Source organism: Lagenorhynchus albirostris, chromosome X (assembly GCF_949774975.1).
Source record: "Lagenorhynchus albirostris chromosome X, mLagAlb1.1, whole genome shotgun sequence".
In the NCBI taxonomy this organism is placed as follows: Eukaryota; Metazoa; Chordata; class Mammalia; order Artiodactyla; family Delphinidae; genus Lagenorhynchus; species Lagenorhynchus albirostris.
Genome location: NC_083116.1, coordinates 103,627,113 through 103,653,874, shown reverse-complemented (window position 1 = coordinate 103,653,874; position 26,762 = coordinate 103,627,113). Strand labels below are relative to the sequence as shown.

The 26,762-nt window shown below is 36.2% G+C and overlaps 1 protein-coding gene across 1 annotated transcript in view; it reads right to left on the bottom strand.

The window, feature by feature from the left end:
- Positions 1-26,762, bottom strand: part of DMD (dystrophin) — a 2,123,521-nt gene that overhangs the window by 1,416,070 nt on the left and 680,689 nt on the right. Inside the window, exon 18 of the mRNA XM_060138437.1 lies at positions 11,399-11,522. Within this exon, the coding sequence (XP_059994420.1) occupies positions 11,399-11,522 (124 nt within the window). The remainder of the gene's footprint in view (positions 1-11,398; positions 11,523-26,762) is intronic.

Here is a 26,762-nt window from a genome sequence, read left to right as displayed (position 1 = left end):
ATTCTGTATCTGCACTGTCCAATACATCCCACTAGCCACGCGTGGGTACTGAGTGCTCAAAACATGGCAAGTATGACTGGGGATATTAATTTTTAATTTAAGTTAATCTAATTTAACTTAAATTTTAAAAGTTACAATGTGTCAAGTGTCAATTGTAATTGCACAGTGCAGATCTAGTGTCTTCCCTCTGAAAGCAAATAGTTAAAGACAGACAGATAAGATATGTAGACATAAATACAGATATATACAATATGGCAACATCACAAACACTGTCAGAGAAGTAAGTAATCATCTTGACTGGACTATTCCCCGAGCACACCAAATGCTGGAAACGTTCATAAAATAATCCATATATTTTTAAATATTTAAAAAGATTTTCCAATTTAAAGAAGTAGTCACAAGTGAACAGAGAGCTCTTTAAATTTATTTTAAAAGGAGTTCATGAACTAAAATTACTGGATTTAAGGTCAAAGAGTGCAAAATGCTAAAAGAGCCTATAGACAATACAATACATCCAATCAGGAAAAACTGTAATATACAAGAAAACAAATTAAAATTTAGCACAATAAATGAAATAAAACACTATAAAAGGACAGCCTTTTTTAAAAAGTATTTATAGACTAGCTGGAATATATACGTTTTAAATTATGCCATCAAGGGCAGCAAATGAGAACTCAGTTTCATCTCATCAGTAGCAAAACTCCAAAGGTAATAGAAACATTTTACTATCTTGGATTCTACTTGAAAATTTCCAAGTACACAGACTATGGTGCTTGGGGATTATATGCTCCCAGGATGCCGCATCAATTAGCAGGTGAAACTTCTGGGTTATCTTGAAAGTGAGCTTCACAAAGACATTACTGAATTGTTTACACAAGTGTGTACAGAACCAAGGAAAGTTCTAGCTTGCTACTTGAACTGAAAAGTCCATGAAAATAAAGTAGCCACAATATACTGTTAAAGGTAAGAACCTAGACGAAGCTCCAAAATTCACATATTCTTAATTCTCGACTTTGGTCTTCTAAATTCTCTGTCCTTAGCATCTAATTGGCACACGTTTCCCAATACTTTAAATTTGTTCTCCATTAAAAGGTAAATGCTATCTGCAAAGGACTCTGAGCATTTAGAAGAGAAAAATAAGCACATTCTAAGTAAATATATAATATTCCAATATTTACAACTACCAAGAGCTACAGCGGGATGTGGGGCATCTCAAATTTTAACTACATCAGCTCAAAAAAAAGAGAAAATAAGAAAAATACTTGTACTACAACAAAATGACAACAAGAACAATGAGAACAAACGTGTTCTTTGAGTTAAACAGTTTTAGAATTATCCTTTTCTAACACAGTGGCTTCTATTTTATCTACATTGAGTTTTGTTTTGTTTGTTTTTTTAATATGAAATTATATGAAGAGTAGAATCAGAATACCATCTTGTCTTTATAAATGATGAAAAGATTATCAATGGCCTCCTTAACGTCATGATCATAATCTCTTTATTCTAAGCATCTAATGGAATAATCAATTAGTATTACTAACAGAGAGACAAACATAATTGAATATCTCAGGGGTAATATTTGAGCTTAAATACCTTGTTTGGTTAGCCACATTATTCCAATTATTCTAATTTATATAACAATAACCACCATCATCACCACAACAAAACAGTAATCTCTGGAGTAGGTACTATTATTCTCCCAATTTGACAGAGGAGGAAAGCGAGGCACAGAGAGGTCTGTGAAACATTTGAAAACACTGAGATAACCATGATAAAAATGGAATGCCTTACACTGTGTACCAAGTTACTGTGTATTACATGATTTCATATGTATTTCATAATAATTCTGTGAGATAGAATCAGCATTATTTTATCCTATTTTACACAAGAGAAAATTGAGCGCAAAGAAGATTAAGTCATATATCCAAGATCATTGAAGTAGAGGCAATTTCCTGGTGGTCCAGTGGTTAAGATACTGCACTTCCATTGCAGGGGGCATGCGTTCAATCGCTGGTCCTGGTCGGGGAACTAAGATCCCGCAAGCCACACGGTGTGGCCAAAAAAGGAATCATAGAAGTAGAAAGTTTTAGACGAATATTAGAACGCTGATGATCTAGTTACAAGTTAAGCTCTCTTTCAAACATACTCTGCTGCTTCTAGGGGTATTTCAATGAAGATGAATCAAACAGATTTGAACATATCTTATTCCAACTCACAGTAAAAGTAACCTGATAGTTTGGATGTAGTCAGGGATGGTATTCAAAATATTTACCCATTAATGCAGCATGGGCACCAAGGTATCAGAAGGAATGCCTGGCCACTCGGTATGGACACTGACAGTCTATAGGCTCATTGGCAACTGTGTACAGCTCAATTACTGTACCCCATTGCTGATGTATACTACTTGCAAACTGAGTAACTGCTGCATAAATAGAGATACAGGTCTGAGAAAGAAGCAGTTAGTAGCCTCCACATATTTGTCAATGTTTAGATGATACCTGGGTTCTGATAAGCAACAACATTTTAAAGAAGAATATTGGAAAATTAAGAGAAAAACTGACATAAATGTGCCTTGAGGAGTATGAACAAGACAGTGAAGAGCCCAGAAAATTTCATTTCAGACACACCTCTAGATAGTTGATTACAAATGAGAAAATTTAGGGTAGCAAGGAGACAGGAAAGAAGGTAATGAAAAGTTTTGGAGTCACTCTGTTCTCAGGTGGTTCGAATTCTGTCCCCACTGCTTACCTGCTGTTTGACACTCAGAAAGTGTCAATGGCTGATTCTCAGTCCTCAGCTTATTTATCACCATAATTTGATTCAGAGGATTCCTCTTCTTGGGAATATTGATTTGGCTTCCTAGACTACAAACACAACTTCCTCTGACCTCAAAGACTGCCTTTACTCAGTCTCCCATGCTGGTTCCCCCTCATCTCCCCGACCTCTAAATATAGTGTGTTCTAGACCTCGATCTATATTTCCATTTGTTCAGGCCAACAACTTCGAATCCTTCTTGACTCTTTATCTCAAACCCCACAGGCAATCCATCAGAAAATCCTATGGGTTCTTACCTCAAAAGACATCCAGAAAGCAATGTTATAACTGTGCTCACTACTACCACACTAGTCAAAAGACCCCCATCATCTCTCGTGAGTCTAGATGTTTCAAAATAGCATACTAAATGGTATCCCTGGTTCCTGTCTTTGCTCCCTAATGATACATTCTCAACACAGCTGACAGAGAAAGCCAGCTCAACTCTCCAAAAGCTTCCCTTCTCACTCTGAGTAAAAGCTCAAAGCCTAACCATAGCTTCACCTGACTTTAATCTCCTTAGCCTCTCTGACTTCTTCTGCTACTAAACACCTTGATATTTCAGCCCCAGACACACTCTGTTTTTCTCTGACACTCTAGGCACACTCCTACCTCCTCGGGCTATGCATTTATTCTTCTCTCTGCCTTAAATGGTCCTGCCTCAGGTATTTGTAGATTCCTCATTCGATCTTTACTTAAATGGCACTTTCTCAGTGAGGCCTTGTACTGCCACTTTATCTACACACACACACACACACACACACACACACACACACACACACACACACACACACACCCCTTAGCTCTCATTCCCCCTTCATTTTCATCTTTGGCATTTATCACTAACATTCTATACGTTTTACATATTAATCTGCTTAATTTCCACCTTGCCCACAGGAATATAAACGTATAAGGTCACGTATCCTTTTGCATTTCCTTCTTCACGCTATCTGCAGTGCCTAGAATAGTGCCTGGTACATAGCAGATGCATAATAAAGTGAGGTCTATCATAGCATCATGCCTCCATATACAATATTACAGTCTATCCCACTCCACCCACAGTTCAAAAGCTCTATGAAGGTGTACATGTGTAACAATCCTGGTAGTTATACATACAGTGGTCACAGAAACAGCCCATGAGTTTAGGTGCTACAAGCTGAGGAAAGTAAAGTTGGATTCAATGAAAGTCTCCTGGAAACTCCAGATGAGATTGACAGTTGGGCAAAACTCACTCTCCAACAGGACTGTTATGTAGTCCTGAAAACAGGAATAAACAATGACCCAAATAGAAAACAAGTAGCACCACGTAAAGTTCATTAACTCAAAACTTAATAGAATCCTGCCTTGGCTGAGGAAGAGAAAACAAAGGGGAAAAAACCCCCAACATGGTACTTGTAACATTTATTACAGAATAAAGAAAAAATATCATATTGAAAAAAATTAGAGGGAGTATAAACTCCCAACAGCGGTCTACCAAACAAAAGTTCAGGAAACAGTTCTGGCATCTTCACTGAGATATCATGGACTTCATAAAAAAGCAACATAAAATCATAAGGCTAGAAGACGTTGAATTTAACAGAAATGGAATGAAATACCAAGGCGACAGAGACACTGATCTCATAAGGAAGAAACTAAAGCCGCATTATTACGATCCAAATTAATACTGGAGATTGTAAAATGTAGACTTGATACTGAACAAAAGAGAAGGGAATGTTTCTTGACTATGGTACTAACCAGCATTCTTTGGACTCAGTAGCAAATAAACAAGTATTCCCATTTGTCAAGTAGAGAGTTATAGTATTTTCAAGTACCCTAATTAAGTTGTTCCTGTATTTCCAGACTGTGCAAAATCTTTGGCTATGCTGACATGTGGGGATGTTTTGTTATCCACTAGGGAATAAGTGTAACAACACTTTACTGGTCTCAGAAACTTGGGGGTTACTTTTTTCTCAGATGTTTTTCAAATGTTTCAACATCTTCAGTCTTTCTTCCTCTTCCATGGTTCCAACTCTCTCTATTTATTGAGATATATATATATATATATATATATACACACATACATATATATATGTATGTATATATATATAAAAGCTTCCCCCTTGTTTTCAAGGCCACGAATATTATCTGAATGTTCTTCAACGATGACACCCATTTTCTTCCATGCATTTCATCTTCAATGTTAGTCCAAATATCTATAGCCAGATTTTAGCCCTCACTACTTTACAGGAACTTATTTCATGAAAGGCTCCAAATATTTTTCCTGCCAGGTACAATGCTTCTTAAAGCATTAAGTACTGATAACTAAAACAACCTCTTTCAAATCACCTTGTTCATGAAAACATATCTGCCCTTGACATTAAGATCTTTCTATAATCTTTCTTCCTCTAGAAACTCATCCAGCTTTTCTGTATGTGTGCCTATTTCCTTATGTATCTCTGTTTATCATATATGTATGTGTATGAATACATATGTATAATATGGATATAATATTTTTAATTGTAAAAGCATATATTTTATAACAGAACGCAGTTTTGAAATTATTTTTTCTCAACAGAAAAATACTTTACTCAGTATATATTCCGTATATGATCATATGTTTAGAAGCTACTACTCAAGATTCTAAAGTATCTAGTACACATAAATTCAAGTAAAGGCATGAGTGAACCATTGCATGAGCAATGAATTGTACATTTTCAAATATATAATGGGCTCATGAAAATTCTGAGATCATCAGGAAGTTATGAATTCTAAAGTGTATAACTTCAAGTGCAAAATAAAAGGCAATTCAAATCACTATGCTGGGCACACGAAACTAATATTGTATGTAAATTATAATTCAAAAAATAAGATAATTGATCAAAAAGGCAATTTAGTTGTATTATTTTAAAAAAGAAACATAATTAACATAAGTTTTAAGCAAAGTATACAGGAAAGAGAAGTTTACTAGTTCTTTAATAAGCTGATTAAAAACACTCATGACCTCTTGTCCTCCTTCTTTACCGGCATCTCTTAAAGCCCTCTTCTTTTCATGACATCTTTTCTAATTAATATGAAAGTAAGTCCCACATCCCCCAGAGTCCTACTCTGACTATAGAAGCAATTAATTTTCTATTCACTTAAGATTCTATAATGAAGTTTTACCCTTGACAGAAAAAGTAATTTATTCACTCAAATGTTTATTCAGAAGTTGTTATATCCTTCATATTGGTAGCAGAGCCTGACTTAAAACGTGCCTGCAGAACTGAAAAAAATCACTTATTCACATAATCAAACATTAATTGGATTAAATACCAGGCGCCTATGTTACACACTGCATACCAAAACCAAACTAAGCCAAACTAAAAGCAAACGAACAAACAAACAAAACCCAATCAGATTAAGTTCCAGTCCCTAGTTTCTATAAACCAACAATATAATCAATGTAACAATGGCGAGAAATCAGCTTGGATAAGTAAAAAGGAATTAGGTCATGGTAGTCTGCATAAGGGCAACATGAAGACAGTGACTTTGCCAATGCCTTTCAGTCAAAGGCCACCAGGAACCTGCCTGTAGATGAACAAAGTTAAGTTGATTTACTAGTTGCAACAAGAGACATGGCATGTAATAGGGAACTATGGGGGTATGTCTCTAAGAGGATGTTACAAATAGTTTATAGGGTTTGGGCTTGTGTAAGGTGATGTGGGTGGTCAAGGAAGCAAGGCTTTGCCTTTAATTAGACGCTGTAAGGAAGTGGAGGTGATTCTATGATTGGATATCTTAAATCTTCTTATCTAGATGGCAGAAAGCATGTAGAGGCTAAAGCCATGATTAGTAAAGGTGCATAATCTGTCATATTAGTGAAGAGGAGGGATATTTGGTCATTTTGGGTGGTTTGGACAATGTTAGTATTTTTTACTGTATTGAGACATAATTACACAATGGTCACGTTTTTGTCGTGATCCATCATGACTGTGGAGTGCTGGCCCTGTCTTAGGTGAGCATTCGGAGTTGTTTGTCATATTCAACATGAGAACATTACAGACTAGCTGCAAGTACTAGTACAGCATCTAGCACCTCCAAGGCCTAACTGCAGTGCCAACCCAGCTCCTGGGTCTCAGTGGCTGCTCTTTTTTTTCTCAAATGAATGTAAACAGAGGCATAACAGGATACTACTTATGTTTTAGTAAGTTCACTCTGGCAGAAGTGATGTGAAAACTTCTAAAGTAATACAACATTAGTGGCAGTGAAGACCAGCTAGGGACTGTCATCTTAAACCAAAGTCAGCCATAATATTAGCTTTAGGCAGGGTTGTGGTGATGGGAATAGAGAGAACTGGACAGTTTCAAGAGCTGTTAGGGAATGAGATTAAATGAACTTGTCAAAGGGTAGACGTGTGAATGGTAGAAAAAAAAATCTAGATGACCCAGTTAGCTTTTAGGTTTCTGGATGAGGTTGCTGGAAGAAGAAAAGTAAAAAGAAGGAATAAAGGAGTGCTGGAGAGAGACTGAAGTTTAAGTTTGCAGGCAAACATTCAAGTAAATGTGTCTATTACGCAATTAGATATACTGGACTGGGCTTTAAGGGAGAGACACGAGCTAAAGATACACATTTGGGAGTCATTAGAAAATAGATGCTATTTGAATGGGAAGTAATGAGGATAATCTAGAGAGAAAAACAAGGGAAGAACTGTACAGAATTTCAATATTAAAGGAAAAACAAGATGGAACAAAACGGCAAAAACGTTAAAAAGGTAAACAACAGAGAGTGGTATTCCATAATCCAAAGGAGGAAAGAATTTCATGAAGGACTAAGAGGTTAATAGGGTCTAGTCCTGCAGAGAAGTTGAGAAAATAAGGCACACAAATATTCACATATATATTTATAGGATAGGATGGAAAGATGGAAAAACAGCCTGTTTAAAGGCTGATGATAAAGACCCAGAAAATAGGGAGACATTGAAGAAATGGATGTGTGGCTGAATGGAAGCAGGTTCCTGAGGACACAGACAGTGAAGATATTGAACACACACCCCCTGAGAATAGCCCTAATGAGCCAAAACACAGTCTCTTCCACCAAGGCAGAGGGAAATAAAGAGACCGTGAGCACAAATACACATAATTTAAGAGAGATTATTTTAACTAAAGTAGGAGGGAAAGTCACCTACTGTAAATGGTGGGGAAAAGTTTAAGAGGCCTATAAAAACTTGAAATAATAGTTAAGAAAAGTTGAGAAAATTTACTAGGGAAGTATGGAAAGCTTAGGAAGAATTACTGATGAGTCTATTAAAGTGTGTTTTTTCCGAAATGGAGTAATGTCTGGCAGCGAAACATCTACAGTATTGTTAATGCAAGTGGGTAGGTGAATTGAGGAGAAGAGGGAAATGGAAGCTTTTGGAGACAGCAAGATAGTCCACGTGGGCTGAGATTTTTAAGGATAAAGGCATAACTTGGGTGGAGGAGACTGTGAACCTGATGCCAAAGTTTTCGAAGAGAAAATAATAGAATAAATTGGTGAATGACAGATGGCCACTTGGCATGAAACACAAGGGAAGAAACAGTTTTACATTAACGGTGGTACCTTTGGAAGTGACCCTGAGAAGTGAGTAAACTAGCAATTCTAAAGGAGTGGAGGAGTGAGTCATTAATCTTCGTGGTGATCTTAAGGGTAAAAGTATTGGGTTGGCCAAAAAGTTCATTTGGGCTTTTTTCCATCTTACAGAAAAACCCGAACGAACTTTTTGGCCGACCCGATAAATTCCATATATGAACAAAACGGGTATACAGGAGAGAAAGTCTATTTTGGAAGAAGGGTTTCCGAGTGCACAGTGAATGAGTGTGAGAAAGCACAAAGAAGAGAAAGTGAGACAGAGGAAAGAGTACAGAAGAGCATAGAGACGAAGATACAAGAAAGGACAGGTGAATAGAGGTTCCTATATTCTCCCTGGCAAGCACAGATAACAGAGATAAGGGAACAGTAGAATGAATTGGCTTGAATATTTCCCACAGAACTTGGTGAAAAGTTGATTTGGTATGGGTGTAAGCAAGTGTAAGTCCCAGGAAGAGCCCAAGGCCTATTGACCTTAATGGCTAGTAGGAAAGCTTTTCAGGAGAACACTGTAGAGGTATAAAATCACCTTGGGGTAAGAAGAGCTTGTTTTGTTGGTTTAATTACTAACTTACATTACCATGTGCTCAGTTCAAGAAGTTGAGTAGCTATACCTGTTAAGTCAGCTGGAAATTCTGAACTATGGTGACATTAACAGAATGAGTGAAGAACACCTAGGAGTCTGGTAAAGTCTCCCATTGTGTATTGATTCTCCAACATTTATGTACGTAGGAATCACCTGTGGATCTTGTTTAAATGCAAATTCTGATTTATCAAGCCTGAAATCAATCCTACAGTTCTAAGAAGCTCACAGATGATGCCAATACTGGTTGTCCAGGGACCACACTTCGAGTAGATATGTCCCCTAGAACTCAACTTTTAAAAAAGTGTATTATGTCAATTGTATGGATAAAACACATTGTTAATAGAGAAGGAAAATTTTTGTTAGATTTAAAAGTATATAAATCTGAAGTGACAGTGTCCTAGGATATTCTAATTGGCTGAAAGTGCTTGATTCCTTCATTCATTTATTACTTCAAGTGAAAAAAAAAAGAGGAGGTATTATTTAGCCATTTTTAATGAATGCCTAAAAATGAATTAATAGCACTCAAGCTCATGAGATAGGCCTCCCATGTGTTCAAAATAACCTACATAAACTGACAGGTGAAGAAGCAAGAAAATTAATGTATGCCTAAACTGCATATCCATCACCATTACTATGTATTTCTCTCAAGGATTTTTTTAAATACATATACCTTATATTTAGCCTGAAGGAAATGTCTAGGTAAATCATTTCATGTCCTATTTTAGTAGGCAATTAAGAATGATGTTTTTATTTCAGAATATGAGAGTAAAAGTTGATAAAGGTGACTCAACGAAGCATCAGAAAACCACTCATACAGTATTGTACATTGTTTTTAGCACTTGCAGTCTCTCATTGCTGGACACTATTGATTAAATGCAAATTGCTTCTAGGTAACCATATGATAACAGGAAATTTTTAAATTTATAGTCTGGAAATGCTAGAATTCAATTTTCCTGCTTGATCAAAGCTATTTTAAGACACAGAAATAGGATGGCAAACAGTTAAGTAGATTATTCAGATAGATAAAAAATATTTATTTAGCTAATAAAATGTCTACCCAAGGTGATTCATACTTTCAGTGGTCGAGTATGTCACATGAACTCCGAAACATAATTAGAGTTCATCTTCTCTAAGTAATTTTCTACTTGTAGACTTTCCCTCAAAAATTATAACAAAGAATATACCTTTGAATAAGTATACTCTGAAATAAGATATTTTGCTATTTTCTACATGTTATCATTCAGTTTAATTTTAGAACTAAAACATTAACAATATAATCATAATTCCCTTTTCTTGAAACTATCTATAATAGTCCGTTATTAAGCTGATAACAGAATACCATAGAAAGCCAATAAGAAATGTAAAATAACTTTCCCATTTATAAACAGTCAACTCTGAGCAATGTTGATGAAATTCTCTCTCCCCCTCAAGCAGCCTAAAAAAACAGAATTTTTTCTCCTAGAAGAAGATTTTTTTGTTCTCCAAAAGTTCCAACCCCACGGCAGGTATTCCCTTGTATCTGTGTTAGTGTTGTATTTGTAAACATCTAATAGATTTTGTAATTCATGAAATCAAATGCTGGAAAGATAAAGCAGAGTGAATCTGCACATGTGATCTTCCTATAGCTAAAATTATTTAACATTCAGAATACCTGTTTCTTTAGCCTGCCCACTGCAGAATATTCACTCTGCCTGTGAGAAATTTTCTCACAAACTATTGCCAATTATATACCAAAAATGGATGTTTATAAGTCGAAGCTGAAAAATCAAAGCCTTGATAATGTCCCTGAAGATGAAACAGCTCTTATTAAATTAATAAAAATCCCTATTGCAAAGGATGAAACTATAATGTCTCAGTAGGAAATAAAACCAGCAAACAATCTTTTATAAAAAAATAAAAAGGCCAGGCATCTTTTAGTTATGTTAATGTAATACATACATATCCAGAAAATGCAAATATGTTATAACTTATGACAATTATTAATGATTTTGAAGTATAACATTTTGATGACAGTGAGAGCACAAACAGGGTCTTTAGTATTCCTAAGGGTCGGGTCTATTCTATTCCATTCTGTTCTGCAAGCCTGCTAAAATATCAGCCTTCAGGTGAAAGAACAATATATGAAGGGAAATCAATATGAGTTCATGTTACAAAGTTGTTAATTTACAGCTAAGTAATATAAAAGTTAAAGAAGGTTTACAAAAAGTATTCCTCATTAGTCACAGCAGAATCAGTAAACATTTCTCTATACTAAACTTTGATTCTACTTGATATGTAAAATATATTTCAAAGATATCTTTAAAAGCATTATATCATATCACTTTAATCTTTTCAACTTTAAGAGAATAAGAGTTCAGAGCACAGAGTTTACAAGCAGCAAAACTTAGCAAAATACATAAAAAATAATGCATAACCTACATTGACTTTTTCTTTAAGGTCTGAGAAGTTGCCTTCCTTCCGATACACTGCAAATTCAGGACTCTGCAACACAGCTTCTGAACGAGTAATCCAACTGTGAAGTTCAGTTATATCGACATCCAACCTAAGACAGGGAAAAATAAGGGTCATTATTTCTTGATTATCTCTTTCTTCTATATGGGAAAAAAAACAATCTATCAACATTTACCATTTTTTCCCAACCTGAAACTTCTGCCTGACGCCCCTATTACTGTTAACAGCATTACTATTTCCCTGGTCAGGATGGCTCAAAATTTGGAGTCAGCTTTGATCCAGTCTCATGATCACAGAGGTCATTTTATTCATCTCAATGTAGCAATGACCTCTACAGTATCTTCTATAAGTTATTCCTCAGCCTTTGTTTGAATGTCTGCATGATTGAAAAGTTAGTACTTTCCAAGATAACTCTCTTTCTTTTTGGAATGTACTTACAGTAAACAAAAAATTCCTTTTGGTGGCCCCCATTAAACCATACCTCGGATACTCATGCCCTTCGTGTTGTCTCCAACCATATTGACGCTGTGTTTGGTCATATGACTTGCTATAGCAAATGGGAGGGATATTAGTACGTGTAACGCAAGCATGGGCTTGATAAGTGCTTGCACCTTGGATCTTGTCCTCGTAGAACACACACTCTGAGAAGGCAAGTGTTATATAAGACGTTGAAGGATCCTAAAGTGCTTTACAAAAGCTCAGGCTTGCCAGGTGGAAAGACCACGTGAAAGAGCATGCAGCACCAGGCAAGTGAATAAAGCCTTCTTTGACCTTCTGACCCAACTCAAACACCAGCTGAATACAACCAAGTGAGTGCTCTAGCTGACTCCACTCAGAGCCACGGAACTGCCCAAAGAGCCCTGCCCACATTGCAAAATTGTGAGATATGATAAATAAATAAATAAACCATTAAATTTTGAGGTGGGTTGTTATGCTGCAATAGATACGTGATCACCCACACTGTTATTCCCAAACATTCTTTTATTGCAGATCTCTATGGAGCTACTGGGAATAAACTATTAACTCTGATGAGGTGATTCAGGTCTACTTAAAGCAAATATTTTCAAGGGAGTAAGGTGAGTTGCAAGGGTGGAGAATGTCTATGAATCACTTGAAATTTCAGGCACAATTCTGAATGTGTGTGCATTTTTCTTGAGAAAGAACCTATAGATTTTATCAGCATCTGTAAAGAATCTATGATAACGGGAATTTAGAGATCATCTAATCCAATTGTTTATTGAACAAAACAAACAGGCAAACAAACAAATGAAAGTTATCCAGAAAAATCAATGACTTACTCAATTTTCATAGGAAATCTGTGGAGTAGACCAAAAATACAAATACAAGATTTAAGACACCAAGTAATGTACTGTAATCACCATGCTGTAGCTTCTTTTCCAATACAACCCTCAAATAGTTGAAATCAACTCTTTAAATCCACTAGAAGATATCTGATGGTCAGCCTACCCTACTCCTAGTTACTTCAATGGATATTCCATGGTTTGTCAGTATCTTACTTTCCTTAAAATGTGGTTCCTAAAAAGATCATATCACTGTTGTTTAGTATAATCAGGAAAGAATAGACAATTATCTTCTTTATGAGTACTTTCATTGAGGTAGCCTATGAGTTCAATCAACTCAAATTTCAGGGCTTTAAATCATATAAAACTGTTAGAATTTTTCATGTTATTTGCAGGCTATTGTTTTAAAATTAAACTGATAAAGAGTTTCACAGAACACAAAACACTTCCAAAAGCCTTTTGTTTTCTTACAAAAATCAGTGGTAATGTACTACCAATCTCTCTGCTCATATGAGGAGATGGAGGCTCAGAGAAATTAAGTCAATTGCTCTCAGACTGTTAGTACCATACGGACGAAACTTAATTCATCTTGTTCACCATTATATCCTTCACCTCAAAGAGGACCTGATTCATAGTAATAAATATTTACTAAGTTTTTATTTACCAAGGCTACCCAACTGGAAATAGAAGAAACAGAGATCTGAATTCAGAGATTTTTTATTCTAAATTCCACATCATTAAATGTCAATCCCTTATTTCATTTGCATATGGATTATAAATATTTATCGTGTTTTATTTTATCATATATGGTGGTTATCTTTCCTACATTTGTTTTTTGCATAAGTTTAACTATTAGGTTTCCTATTTCTTCCCTTGTAATGCTGATTTTAAGAGTCCTGTTGCATGCTACTAAAAATCTTTCTCATTGATGTTAATTTATGAAATCAACAGTCTTCAACTATGGTCATTTAGCCACCCACCAAATCCAGTGCATGTTTTCCATCAGAATGTCTTAAGAAGGGCATTTTTGTTTTTCCTTTAGTCCAGTATAAAAATCTGTGTGTGTCTCCGCCGGTGGACATTCACTTGCCAGTGCATGGGGCAGGCCAGGAGTACTGGGATGTTAATACCTCAGGGGTGACCCTCAGCTAGTGAGAGCCGGGAGTTGGTAGATAAATATCCCAGCTCCCTTGCCTTCAGTGCAACCACCTTGAGGGATATTACACACAGTGTCTCAGAAGGTTCCCAGCAGGATTGAGCACAGTTGCCTCCATTGTTAACCTGCTCATGTATCATCCTGTAATGGCTGCCTTTTTCTTATCTCACTTCCTCACTTTGCTTCCTGGGATTACTTCCTAAAAAAACTACCTGCACCAAATCTTTGTCTCTAGATCCACTCTTGTGGAAACCCAGACTAAGGCAATGATCAACAGCCTCAAATGAACCCAGCATCCTGCCATATTTAATTTTTTCACCTTGAGCTCTGACTCTCCACAGGAACTATTTCAAACTTTTCCCAAAGCTCTCAAAGCTCTGATCCGTCTTTTTTCTTTGGGATTGACATATACACACTGCTATATTTAAAATAAAAAACCAACAAGGGAAAAAAAAAATCAACCAAAATGAAAAAAAGCTCTCATCCATCTTCTTTCTCCACCTATCAACAGATGACATTGTTTCCTACTTTACAGAGAAAAGTGCAATTATCAGACTAGAATTTCTCCCTTCCACTTCCTATGTCCAAATATCCAATCTTACCTGCCTGTGCCCTTCTCATTCCTTTCCCTTCAAATGAGTTTCTCTTCTTTTACTTAAAGCTAATCCCTCTACCTGCATTTTGTACTTCATTCTCTTACTTCTTCTCAGGCATTGGAGTCTATCAATTTTTTTTAATGTATCCACTGTAAATTCAACCCCTCCCTCTCAAGTTAATTCTTCATATGGAAATTTAAACATATTTTTATTGATTCCTTTATTAAAAAATCAACACTCTCTTGACCTCCATATTCTCCTCTGACCATTCTCTTATCTTCTGCAAAGGCAAATGTTTTGCAACAGTTGTCCAGTTTCCTGTCAGTTCCCCATCTCCTCTTCACTCCTTAATCCACTCAATGTTGTTTCTTAACAAAAACATATTAATAAAGGAATCATGTCACTAAAGCCAATGGAGAGTTTTACTTTCTTGCCATCTAGCAACACTTAACACTGTTGTTGACCATACTCTTCTTTGAAATTCTTTTTTTGCCTCCATGATCCCCCTCTATTTATTTTGTCTTCTATTTCTATGACCACGGATAATTTTTTCTTTGCAGGCTCATCCTCTTCCATCCTGTTATTACATGCTGAAGTTTATCAAGGCCCAGTTCATTTCCAGTCATCTTCTATCCTATTATATTACTCTCTCACTAGCAATCTTAATCATGCTAATGACCTTAACCACAATATATATATCAATGACTCCGATACAGATATCTCTACTTCAAGCATTTCTTCTGAGCTCCATAGCTACATAACCATCCACCTACTGGATGATCCCACTTGCATGCTGTAAGAGCTCTTTCAATATATAATGTCAAGACCTAATGTTTGATTTTCGCTCCCAAACTGGTACCCTCCCAGTGTCCTCAGACCTGTGAATGGCATCACTGTCTATCACCTTTGATACCCTCCTCTCCCTTCCCTCACATATTTAGCAAAGTCTAATCCATCAAACATTCTATTTCTTGTGAATCTATCTGCTGCTCAGGATCTCTACAGTTGGCATCCTCACTGATATTGCCATTAAATGTGACCAAAACTACTGAAATGGCCTCTCCACTGGTTCTAGGCAACCTTTCTGTAACCCTCCCATCTGTTCCATGCACTACTGGTGAAATTATCATTTCTAAAAGATATCTGATTATATAACCTTCATTCATTAAGCCACTCAAAGATTTTCCATTTTTCTTAGGATAAAGAGCAAAATTTCAGACCTCTTAACCCTATACTTTACTTCTAGAAACAAATCTCTCTTCAAGTTTCTTAGGGAGCCAAGGAGCCATACTGCAGTCTTGTCCCTCCCCCAATGAAGTGAAATCCTTCATTGACTCTTATCCACTAGAAGATTTCTATTTTGGAAACTTGGCTTCTTGATATAATCCACGTTGGTCACTCTGGTCAAATCTGTCCCTTCACCTTTACACTAGTCTGACTCAATCACACGTCAAATACTCTCTGAGTCATAAAGGTGAGATGTGAATATCCACGATTCAATGTCAAATTCTCCCTTTAGACTTGGTTTTTGTGGTCCCACACCCTTTTGATTCAGAGTATCTCTGTTAAAGATTGCTCACATCCACCTACAGGTCCATGAAACTAGAAGTTGACTCAAGGTGCTAAGCTGGCATCACAGCTGGGAGAGATCTGCTACGGCCTATGTTGGAGAAAGTTTTCACCAGGCCTGGAATTTACATTGGTCTTGTTTGAACATGTGTTATAATTATCCTTTACCACCACCTCTAATCAATGGCAAAAAAAAGGTAAAGGATATTTATTCAGTTTGAAAATAAATAGTTTTCCAAAAAATCATAATACTTTTAGACATCTGTCTTTCTGAAAAATGTGAAACTGTATGTTTCCTTTTAAAACACATCTCTACCTCCGTTTCTGCCACAAAATATACACTAAGTGCTTATTATATGCCAGACATAGTATTAAACTCCACAGATAACAGAGATGAAAATGCAGCAGTCTACATTATCAAGGAGTTTGGTTTAGTGAAGCATCCATTTGACAAAAAATGCTTTAGACATACAACTGGGGCTCAGCTCACGCTGCGACTTTTGTTTAGGATAATCAAAAAACACCTTTTCAATGAATTAAGATTAAATCAGTTTCTAGACTAGAGACTCTGCCAGGTAAATTGGTTATCTCCACACAATGAAGCCTTTGTGGAGTCAACACCATGGTAACCGTCTGCTTGCTGCTCAGACTGTGAAGACTTTAAGGGAGGCCTGGGCACCAGTTGGCATGTAGTTCTAATAATTCAGATCAATTCAGGCAACAGGATGTAAAATCCCATAGAGAGGTCTTTCCTCATTCAATGTTTTTGTTTGTCCGATTTTATAGATTTGGAAAGAGACTGCAAAAGATGACTGAACTTGCTCTTTACATAAGTATCTTTTAGAGAGTGATTATACTCTTTTGATTTACAGATTTATTTATTTATTTTAATATTTTTTTAATTTTCTTTAACATGTTTATTGGAGTATAACTGTTTTACAATGTTGTGTTAGTTTCTGCTGTATAACAAAGTGAATCAGCTATATGTGTATATATATCCCCATATCCCTTCCCTCTTGCGTCTCTCTCCCACCCTCCCTATCCCACCCCTCTAGGTGGTCACAAAGCACCAAGCTGATCTCCCTGTGCTATGCAGCTGCTTCGTGCTAGCCATCTATTTTACATTTGGTAGTGTATATATGTCCATGCCACTCTCTCACTTTGTCCCAGCTTACCCTTCCCCCTCCCCGTGTCCTCAAGTCCACTCTCTATGTCTGCGTCTTTATTCCTGTCCTACCCCTAGGTTCATCAGAACCTTTTTTTTTTAGATTCCATATATATTTGTTTTTCTCTTTCTGACTTACATCACTCTGTATGACAGACTCTAGGTCCATCCACCTCACTACAAATAACTCAATTTCATTTCTTTTTATGGCTGAGTAATATTCCATTGTTTATATGTGCCACATCTTCTTTATCTATTCATCTGTAGATGGACACTTAGGTTGCTTCCATATCCTGGCTATTGTAAATAGTGCTGCAATAAACATTGTGGTACACGTGTCTTTTTGAATTATGGTTTTCTCAGGGTATATGCCCAGTAGTGGGATTGCTGGGTCATGTGGTAGTTCTATTTTTAGTTTCTTAAGGAACCTCCATACTGTTCTCCATAGTGGCTGTATTAATTTACATTCCCACCAACAGTGCATGAGGGTTTCCTTTTCTCCACACCCTCTCCAGCATTTATTGTTTGTAGATTTTTTGATGATGGCCATTCTGACTGGAATAAACCTACCTAAGGAGACAAAAGACCTGTATGCCGAAAACTATGAGACACTGATGAAAGAAATTAAAGATGATACAAACAGATGGAGAGATATACCATGTTCTTGGATTGGAAGAATCAACATTGTGAAAATGACTTTACTACCCAAAGCAATCTACAGATTCAATGCAATCCGTATCAAACTACCAATGGAATTTTTCACAGAGCTAGAACAAAAAAATTCACAATTTGTATGGAAACACGAAAGACCCCGAGTAGCCAAAGCAATCTTCAGAAAGAAAAACGGAGCTGGAGGAATCAGGCTCCCTGACTTCAGACTGTACTACAAAGCTACAGTCATCAAGACAGTATGGTACTGGCACAAAAACAGAAAGATAGATCAATGGAACAGCATAGAAAGCCCAGAGATAAACCCATGCACATATGGTCAGCTTATCTTTGATAAAGGGAGCAAAGAATACACAATGGAGAAAAGACAGCCTCTTCAATAAGTGGTGCTGGGAAAACTGGACAGCTACACATGAAAGAATGAAATTAGAACATTTCCTAACACCATACACAAAAATAAACTCAAAATGGATTAAAGACCTAAATGTAAGGCCAGACACTATCAAACTCTTAGAGGAAAACATAGGCAGAACACTGTATGAACTAAGTTACAGATTTATTTTTAAGGGATTTCAAATATTTTTTAGGGAAGTTGTGAGTAAAGTGCTTTACCTAGGAAAACTATATCTATTCATAAGCATGTGTGTTAATATGTTACACTTTCTTTCTGAAATGTAATGGAACAAAGTATCAATGAGTTTGTACTATTCTTAGCTGTTAGTTAGACTTTCTTTTTCTCTTTTCTTTCATCTTTGTGATGTCTTGATTCCTTTGGCAATAGGTGGAACCTAAACCCAATTCTTACATGATTTAAGCTGAGCTATTGCTCATGTAATATTCTGTTTACTTTTTTTTTTTTTCTGTGGCTTCAATTTGGGCTTGTTGCTTCAACCATATCTATGATTTTCTTACTAAAACTTTTTGTCTCAATGTAATATACAGTCAGCCCATACTCCAAGATCTAACATTCAATACCATCCCTTAGCATTCTGGGACTTAACTGTCAGCTGCTAGCACTTGTTTTCCCTCCAGTATTCTGCCAGTAGCCAGCCCCATCTCTGTGTGCCAGCAATGAGGATGGAAGGGTGAAGGGGAAGCAGAGGCAGAGTTTTCAAAAGGCTTCCTGTGCACTCTTACTGAGTGCCAATGGCTCACATTCAATGCTTAGTCTCAGTGACATTTCCACCGCTTTTAGCAAAATGAACAAGACCTCCTTCTTGGCTTCTACTCAGACCCTGGCTTCCAAGTAACAACTGCGCATTTACTTTATCCCTTATCTATTTGGCAGCTCTTCCTTCATCATTTTCTGTGCCTTGCCCCCTAGTTTTCACATGTTCACTGGCATTGAATATTTTTCACATATCCTTGCTGAGATGTATGCCAAATTAACAGACTCCCCTGATTTAAATCCATACATGTTTCTACATTGGGTGCTATCTATTCTCCCCAGCGTTTTGCCACTGGTATTTTTTATCACGCTTTGCACTACTTGAGGCTGGGTCTTTAATCACCAACTGAAGATATCATACAGATGTAACTCAGGTACCTTTTCAAAACCCTCAAGAATAACACTGAAGAGTTATTTTCAATACCATATTAAATCTTGGATTCTGTGCATGTATTTTTCTTCCTTTATAAAATCACTCATTTCTACTATTTTTTTTTCACTTTTAAAACTCTCACAAAACATTGATAAAGAACTGACATAGAATAAGTTGCTTATAATGGGCCTGTACACCCTCAGAATCAGCCCATCAATAAAATTTCTTATTACTCTCATCTTACTCTCATAACACACTTCACTCTGTACTTAATGTACTTCTATATGTTATTACAGACAGACTCTATCCCTTAAATCCAGTCTAACTTTATCCAGAGAGGCATGGACATATATACACTACCAAACTTAAGGTAGATAGCTAGTGGGAAGCAGCCGCATAGCACAGGGAGATCAGCTCCGTGCTTTGTGACCGCCTGGAGGGGTGCGATAGGGAGGGTGGGAGGGAGGGAGACGCAAGATGGAAGAGATATGGGAACATATGTATTATATAACTGATTCATTTTGTTGTAAAGCAGAAACTAACACACCATTGTAAAGCAATTATACTCCAATAAAGATGTAAAAAAAATTTTCTTTATCTAAGAAAATTATGACTTCTAACTCTCTATTTACAAAATGATTGTCTTCCTGTAACAGTTGATGAATATTCTGTCCTATATTTTTCAAGTATAACCTAAAATCTCATCTTTGTGATTATTTATGATTAACAGTGAAGTGACAATTTTCTCTCCTTTACAAAGGTACTCATCACAACCCCCCAAAACTAAGATCTGTAGAGTCTCATGGAACACAGCAACCATATCTTTGATTTTTTTTTTTTTTGCAAATATTTTATTACCAAACCAAGGTTTTTTTCCAAAGAGATCTTCTATTTTTCTGGAAGTTTCAAGTATGGTGCATATATACCAAATATTCGAAAGGTCTAAGTTTTCCCTCAAGATCATATTGTACAAATGGACACTACTTCCTCCAGTTGAATTTTCCATAAAGATGATGCAAATTAGATCAATTATACTTCCTTGCAGTCTAAATTGGGAGATATATGTCTGTGTTGCAGGTGCGTGTATATGTGTGTGTATGTGTAAATATTTTAAGTAAATTAAAACTAAAGCAGAAACTAACACACCATTGTAAAGCAATTATACTTCAATAAAGATGTTAAAAAAATTTAAAAAATAAAAGACAAACAGAAACACATCCAAAAGAACCAGAGGAACACTTGCAGTTTAAAAAGTTATCAATTTTGAACTGTCAACAGTAAATCATTGCATGGAATTTGTGCTCTATGATAACACTGCTAATTATGTCAGAAGAGCCTCTTAATGGGCACTACTGTGTTCCGTTAATATAGTGACTGCCACATAAAGTATTTAAGATGACACATTTACATAAACTTTAATTCAGTCACTTTTAATATACCATTTGGAACTCATCATTCCCACATGTGTAAACTATGAAACTATAAATCCTTCCAGCTCCCAGACTTAAACTAATTTGATTAGTGAGCTAGGTTATGAATGGCCATATTATATCTTTAAACATCTTTGCACATAAAATTTCATAAAAACTTATAAGCCTCACCTTTAGCAGCCTGAAAGTAAAGTATTAACATTTGTGAAATATGTTAACTCTTGCACAATCCTAAGGCTCTAGGCCTAGACCAGATGACTTAACAAACCAAATTTTAATGTACATGTTAATTAGCTAGAACACACATTTTCATGTTCATGGAAACAAAACTATGACTCTTTTTTACTGGTACTACAATGTGGAAGAAATCTTCCTGGAGGTGAGGTAAGATTTTTAAATTTTGTTTAGTATATTTTTTAATAATCATCTTTCTTCTTCAGATTTCTAGAACATGAGAACACGTTTTAATTCCATATTGGTATATGGCTACTCTCTGGATGGCAAACCATATGATGAACTCCTACTCATCTTTCAAGACTCTGTCCAAGATATACAACTTCTGTGAAGGTTTTCTTGATCAACCTCTCCCTACTCTTTCTCCTTCAACCTTCCTTCTGGGGAAACTGGTCCCTCCCTCCCATATGTTTCCACATGTTACTTCCTTTTAAAAATTGAATAAATAGAATACAAATTAAATTTGAACCAGAGAAATATTATAAAATTTTGAATGAAATTTGTTTAAAAATATTTTAAAAAATCAATACAGGGCTTCCCTGGTGGCGCAGTGGTTGAGAGTCCGCCTGCCGATGCAGGGGACATGGGTTCGTGCCCCGGTCCGGGAAGATCCCATATGCCACGGAGCGGCTGGGCCCGTGAGCCATGGCCGCTGAGCCTGCGCGTCCGGAGCCTGTGCTCCACAACGGCAGAGGCCACAACAGTGAGAGGCCCGCGTACAGCAAAAAAAAAAAAAAAAAAAAAAAATCAATACAAACCTTGTTATGGCTAAAATATCAAGTATTTCTAGGATTTTGAGATGTGCTGAGTATATGGTGATTATTGTACTTTTACAGTTATACAATATTATTAAAGGGCAAAATCCTATTTAATCAGGAGAAAACAAGTTAACATTTATATAACTACCTCCCTTAAATCAAGATAGTTTTTATATACACACACAGATATATGCACGTGTTTGTATAGTGTGGGCGTGTTTTCCTTGGTGGGAGGGGGAAAACAGGGCCAAATGATTGCCTTAAATTTTTTTTGTAATGTTTGTGAATGTATGTGTTTGTACGTGTACGCTTTAAATGTGTGTGCTTTAAATGTAAAGTAAATATGGTGCAGTGCAAACTCACTGAACTGAAAGTCAGCTGTCACAAGTTTTAATCACCCATCTTAATCTTTATGCTGCTACCTTGGACAAATGACTTAACTTCTCTCATCTTCCTTTACTTCTTCCTTTAAATTTCAAAAATTACAAAGCTTCCATCAAACTGGTCTTAAAATAAAAACTAACAAGGACTTTTAAAAAATTACTCTTAAATGTGTATTTATTTATCTCACTAATTAAAGCGATTTTGACCTGAGATACAAAGCTGAGGTCAGCTTTGCTTACACTGGAGCTTTGATATTCCAATTAAATTAGTCTGTTCAGCTAGCAATCAAATTAAATAACATCTAAGGATGTTATGATTCCCAGTTATAATAAGAACCCTATAAACTCTTTTTGACAGTTTACACAGCACCTGAAACAAAATATAACGAATGGGAAAGAACACTGTCCTCAGTTAATATAAACCTGCCACATTAACAGTCCTATCAAATAACGTTTTCCTTGTGTTTGCATGATCTTATTTACAAGCTTAAATGTATTTCCAGTTTTATATAAGTTTAAGCACATCACTCATAAAATAATACATTTTGGGGCTTCCCTGGTGGCGCAGTGGTTGAGAGTCCGCCTGCCGATGCAGGGGACACAGGTTCGTGCCCGGTCCGGGAAGATCCCACATGCCGCGGAGCGGCTGGGCCCGTGAGCCATGGCCGCTGAGCCTGCGCGTCCGGAGCCTGTGCTCCGCAACGGGAGAGGCCACAACAGTGAGAGGCCCGCATACCGAAAAAAAAAAAAAAATCGTTTCGGTACAGTAAAATTTAATGATTCCAGTTTGCACTGAAATGCATCTTTAAAAGATACTAAAAAATCAATTTCTGTGTAGTTTACCTTGTCCTAAAATATGCCTTATTTAACATGTGCTTCAAAATCTGGATTCTAGTCCAAAACATAAAGTTTGTCCTTAAAATCATGCGTCTTCTTCATTGTCAATTATGGCAAATCAAATTACATGTTTAATGTGTATAAAATACTGCCTTTTAAAATACATGCCCTTGAATACAAACCCAGCAATTTAATATTTTTAAGCTATAAATGCCAGAAAACTCTCCATGCGTTATCTGGCATTGCTATTAATCTTTGTACCTCTAGGATAGTTAATTGTACTGAGCAGAATAAAACTCCTACAAAAATATTGTTTCTCTGCAAAAAGTAAAACAACTAAAATATTTTAACAAGTGGTAGATTAAAATGACTTGAACATAATCTTCTTAACTTAATTCGGTAACAAATCTCAATCATTTAAAAATATATCGGTAATATTTATTTCTAAAATGTGATATGGTTGAAAAGAAGTCACTTTTACATCTTCTGTTAATATAACTTTCAGGGAAACACACCTTAAAAACTGAGGGCTTCCCTGGTGGCGCAGTAGTTAAGAGTCCGCCTGCCGATGCAGGGGACGCGGGTTCGTGCCAGGATTCGGGAGGATCCCACGTGCGGCGCAGCGGCTGGGCCCGTGAGCCATGGCCGCTGGGCCTGTGCATCCGGAGCCTGTGCTCCGCGGCGGGAGAGGCCAAAGCGGTGAGAGGCCCACGTACCGCAAAAAAAAAAAAAAAAAACAAAGGAAATCCCCCAAATTCTAATATGTCAAAACCAGCTAGATTAGAGGAATTAGTTATAAAGCCAGAGAGTATGAAAGCACGTGGACAAAAACTGCATGATCCAGAGGACCAGAAATAAAATGTTGTTAAGCCACAGATGCGTGGAGCCTATTTTTCATTTTCAGTAAAATCAAAGTCCCTTTGAAATACAGTTCTGTGCAAGAAAATCATCTTAACACAGGTTCATGGAAATATTCTTTTAAGTGATAGATGAAATCTTGTCATAATAATACATCTATAATCATACAATGTAATATGCTCAAGTTGAAAACCCTGGGCCATTTATTTTAAAATCAAATTTGATGTTTATTTAAAATTGATGAAAACAAAAAGCAAAGCTGTATATGCTCTTGTGAGAAATAAATGTGGGCACTAGAGGGTGCACATTCCCTTTCACAGCTTGTCTGGACTTGAATTTGGCTTCTCTTATATTTTCTTATCTACATAATGATAACATGGTGACAAATGGATTTTTCATGCGAGTTCTCTTACAGAGAAACATAAAATGTCCAAAGATATAGATAAAATGGTGTAAAAGGAACATGTGAGGAAGGCATTTAAACATATACACAAAAGTATCTTGAAGTCATAATACAGAGATTCCCTTGAGAAAATGTCTTCAAATTGGGGAGAAACACTTAATCCAAATAATACAGTAGCATTTTCTGGACTTCATAACTCAGGATTTTTTTCCCAGTTCATTAATCTCACCTATTCTTTTGAATGTTAATAAATATGTAGACACTTGTGTTCTATAAATCTGCCTATAAATACATTCCTGTACCAAGATTAAGTTTTTAAAATGTTAATTTAACACTCAATCAAATTCACAGGAAAAAATAGCATTTTAAGCATCTTGTTCCTGTCACATGCTTTCACAAAGAAAAAATTAATTCATCTCCCATGATAACTGTGTAGGCTATTTATTATAATCTTCATCTTCATAGCTATATCAAGAACAGAGAGCTTCAGAAACCTTTACTTTCAACACACAGTGAAATATGAAGTTAAGATTCAAAACCAGGTATGTCTGAATCCAAAGATTTCCACTACACTACACTTATATTCCTTTGTTCCAAATGAAAGGGAAACCATTTTTTTTTTGAAATATTAAGGAAAAGTCAACATGAACTTCCTGTTTGTTGCTATACAGTACAGTCTGGTGGTTACTACTGTGCTGTTTTGGATTATTCCAGAATTTGACTGAAGTCTCTAACACTAGGACATTAACTCTGAACATTTTTATTAACCTAAACTATGATATTTAGTTGCAGAATTCATACCCTCATGGCATTATGAAATAATTACTTTTTCCCAGTTTATTTTTACTTTGCAGTCTTCCTTAATTTCCTAAAGTCCCCAAATTTCCAATCAGCTGATGTGTTTTCTGATGTTAGAACTGATTAAGCATAGATGGCAAAGGTTATGACAGATAATAAGGTTAAGACCATGGTTAGCACTAGAAGTCCTGCACCTGGAAAAACAGTTCAATTATATGGGACTCCATTTATGCGTTGATACTGAAAAAGATACCTAACTTTGAAGGAAAAATCTTTTTCACTGATAAAGATCTCTGTATTTAAAGATATAGCCAAATGCTCCAGTGGTACCATAGAGTCTATGAGACTTAGAAGGTAGAACAGCCATGAGACTTAGAAGGTAGAACAGCCATAATCTAGGGTAAGTGCACCATTTCCACAGACAGACCTCAGTAAAGTAGTAAATAGTCTCAGTCAATCTTTTATTTTCAGCTAAATAATTTGATGAAATTACCTTTAGTTTCTCATTATAGATAACATGACATAGAGTTCAAGAATGCAGCATCCTGTGGAGAGGGTGTGGAGAAAAAGGAGTCCTCCTACACTGCTGGTAGGAATGTAAATTTGTGCAGCCACTATGGAAAACAGTATGGAAGTTCCCTAAAAAACTAAAAGTAGAGCTACCACATGATCCAGCAATCTCACTCCTGGGCATATACCCAGAGGAAAACATAATTCGAAAAGATACATGCACCCCAATGTTCATAGCAGCACTATGCACAATAGGCAGGACATGGAAGCAACCTAAATGCCCATCGACATGAATGGGTAAAGAAGATGTTGTAATATAAATATAATGGAGTATTGCTCAGCCATAAAAAAGAATGAAATAATGTCATTTGCAGCAACATGGACGGACCTACAGATTATCATACTAAGTGAAGTAATCCGGACAGAGAAACACAAATATCATATGATATCGCTTATATATGAAATCTACAAAATGGTACAAATGAACCTATTTATAAAACAGAAATAGACTCACAGACATAGAAAACAAACTTACAGTTATCAAAGGGGGAGGAAGGATTAAATTAGGAGTTTGGGATTAAAATATACACACTACTATATATAAAATGGATAACCGACCCAACAAGGACCTACTGTATAGCACAGCAAACTATACTCAATATCCTGTAATAACCTATAATGGAAGAGAATGTAAAAAAAAGAATATATATATATATATATATATATATATATATAAAACTGAATCACTTTGCTGTACACTTGAAACTAACACAACATTGTAAATCAACTATATTTCAATGAAAATTAGAAAAAAAAAGAATGCAGCATCCTGTGCTAGATGTCTGGGTTCAAACCCTGACTGCACTGCTTCCTGTAAAGTTTGTGACCTAGAACAAGTCACCTCACCTCTCTGTGCCTCATTGTTCCCATTGGCAAAGAGTGACAACAATAAAAAACTACTTTATAATGCTCTTTTAATGGTTAAGTGTGTTAACGTGCAAAATATTTAGATGAGTTCTTGACATATGGTAGAAATCATACATGTTAGCTACTGTGATTAGTGCCTTCCGTGACTATTTCCTGCTGGCTTTAAGCCAGCCCCTGGGCCACCTCTCACTTTCTC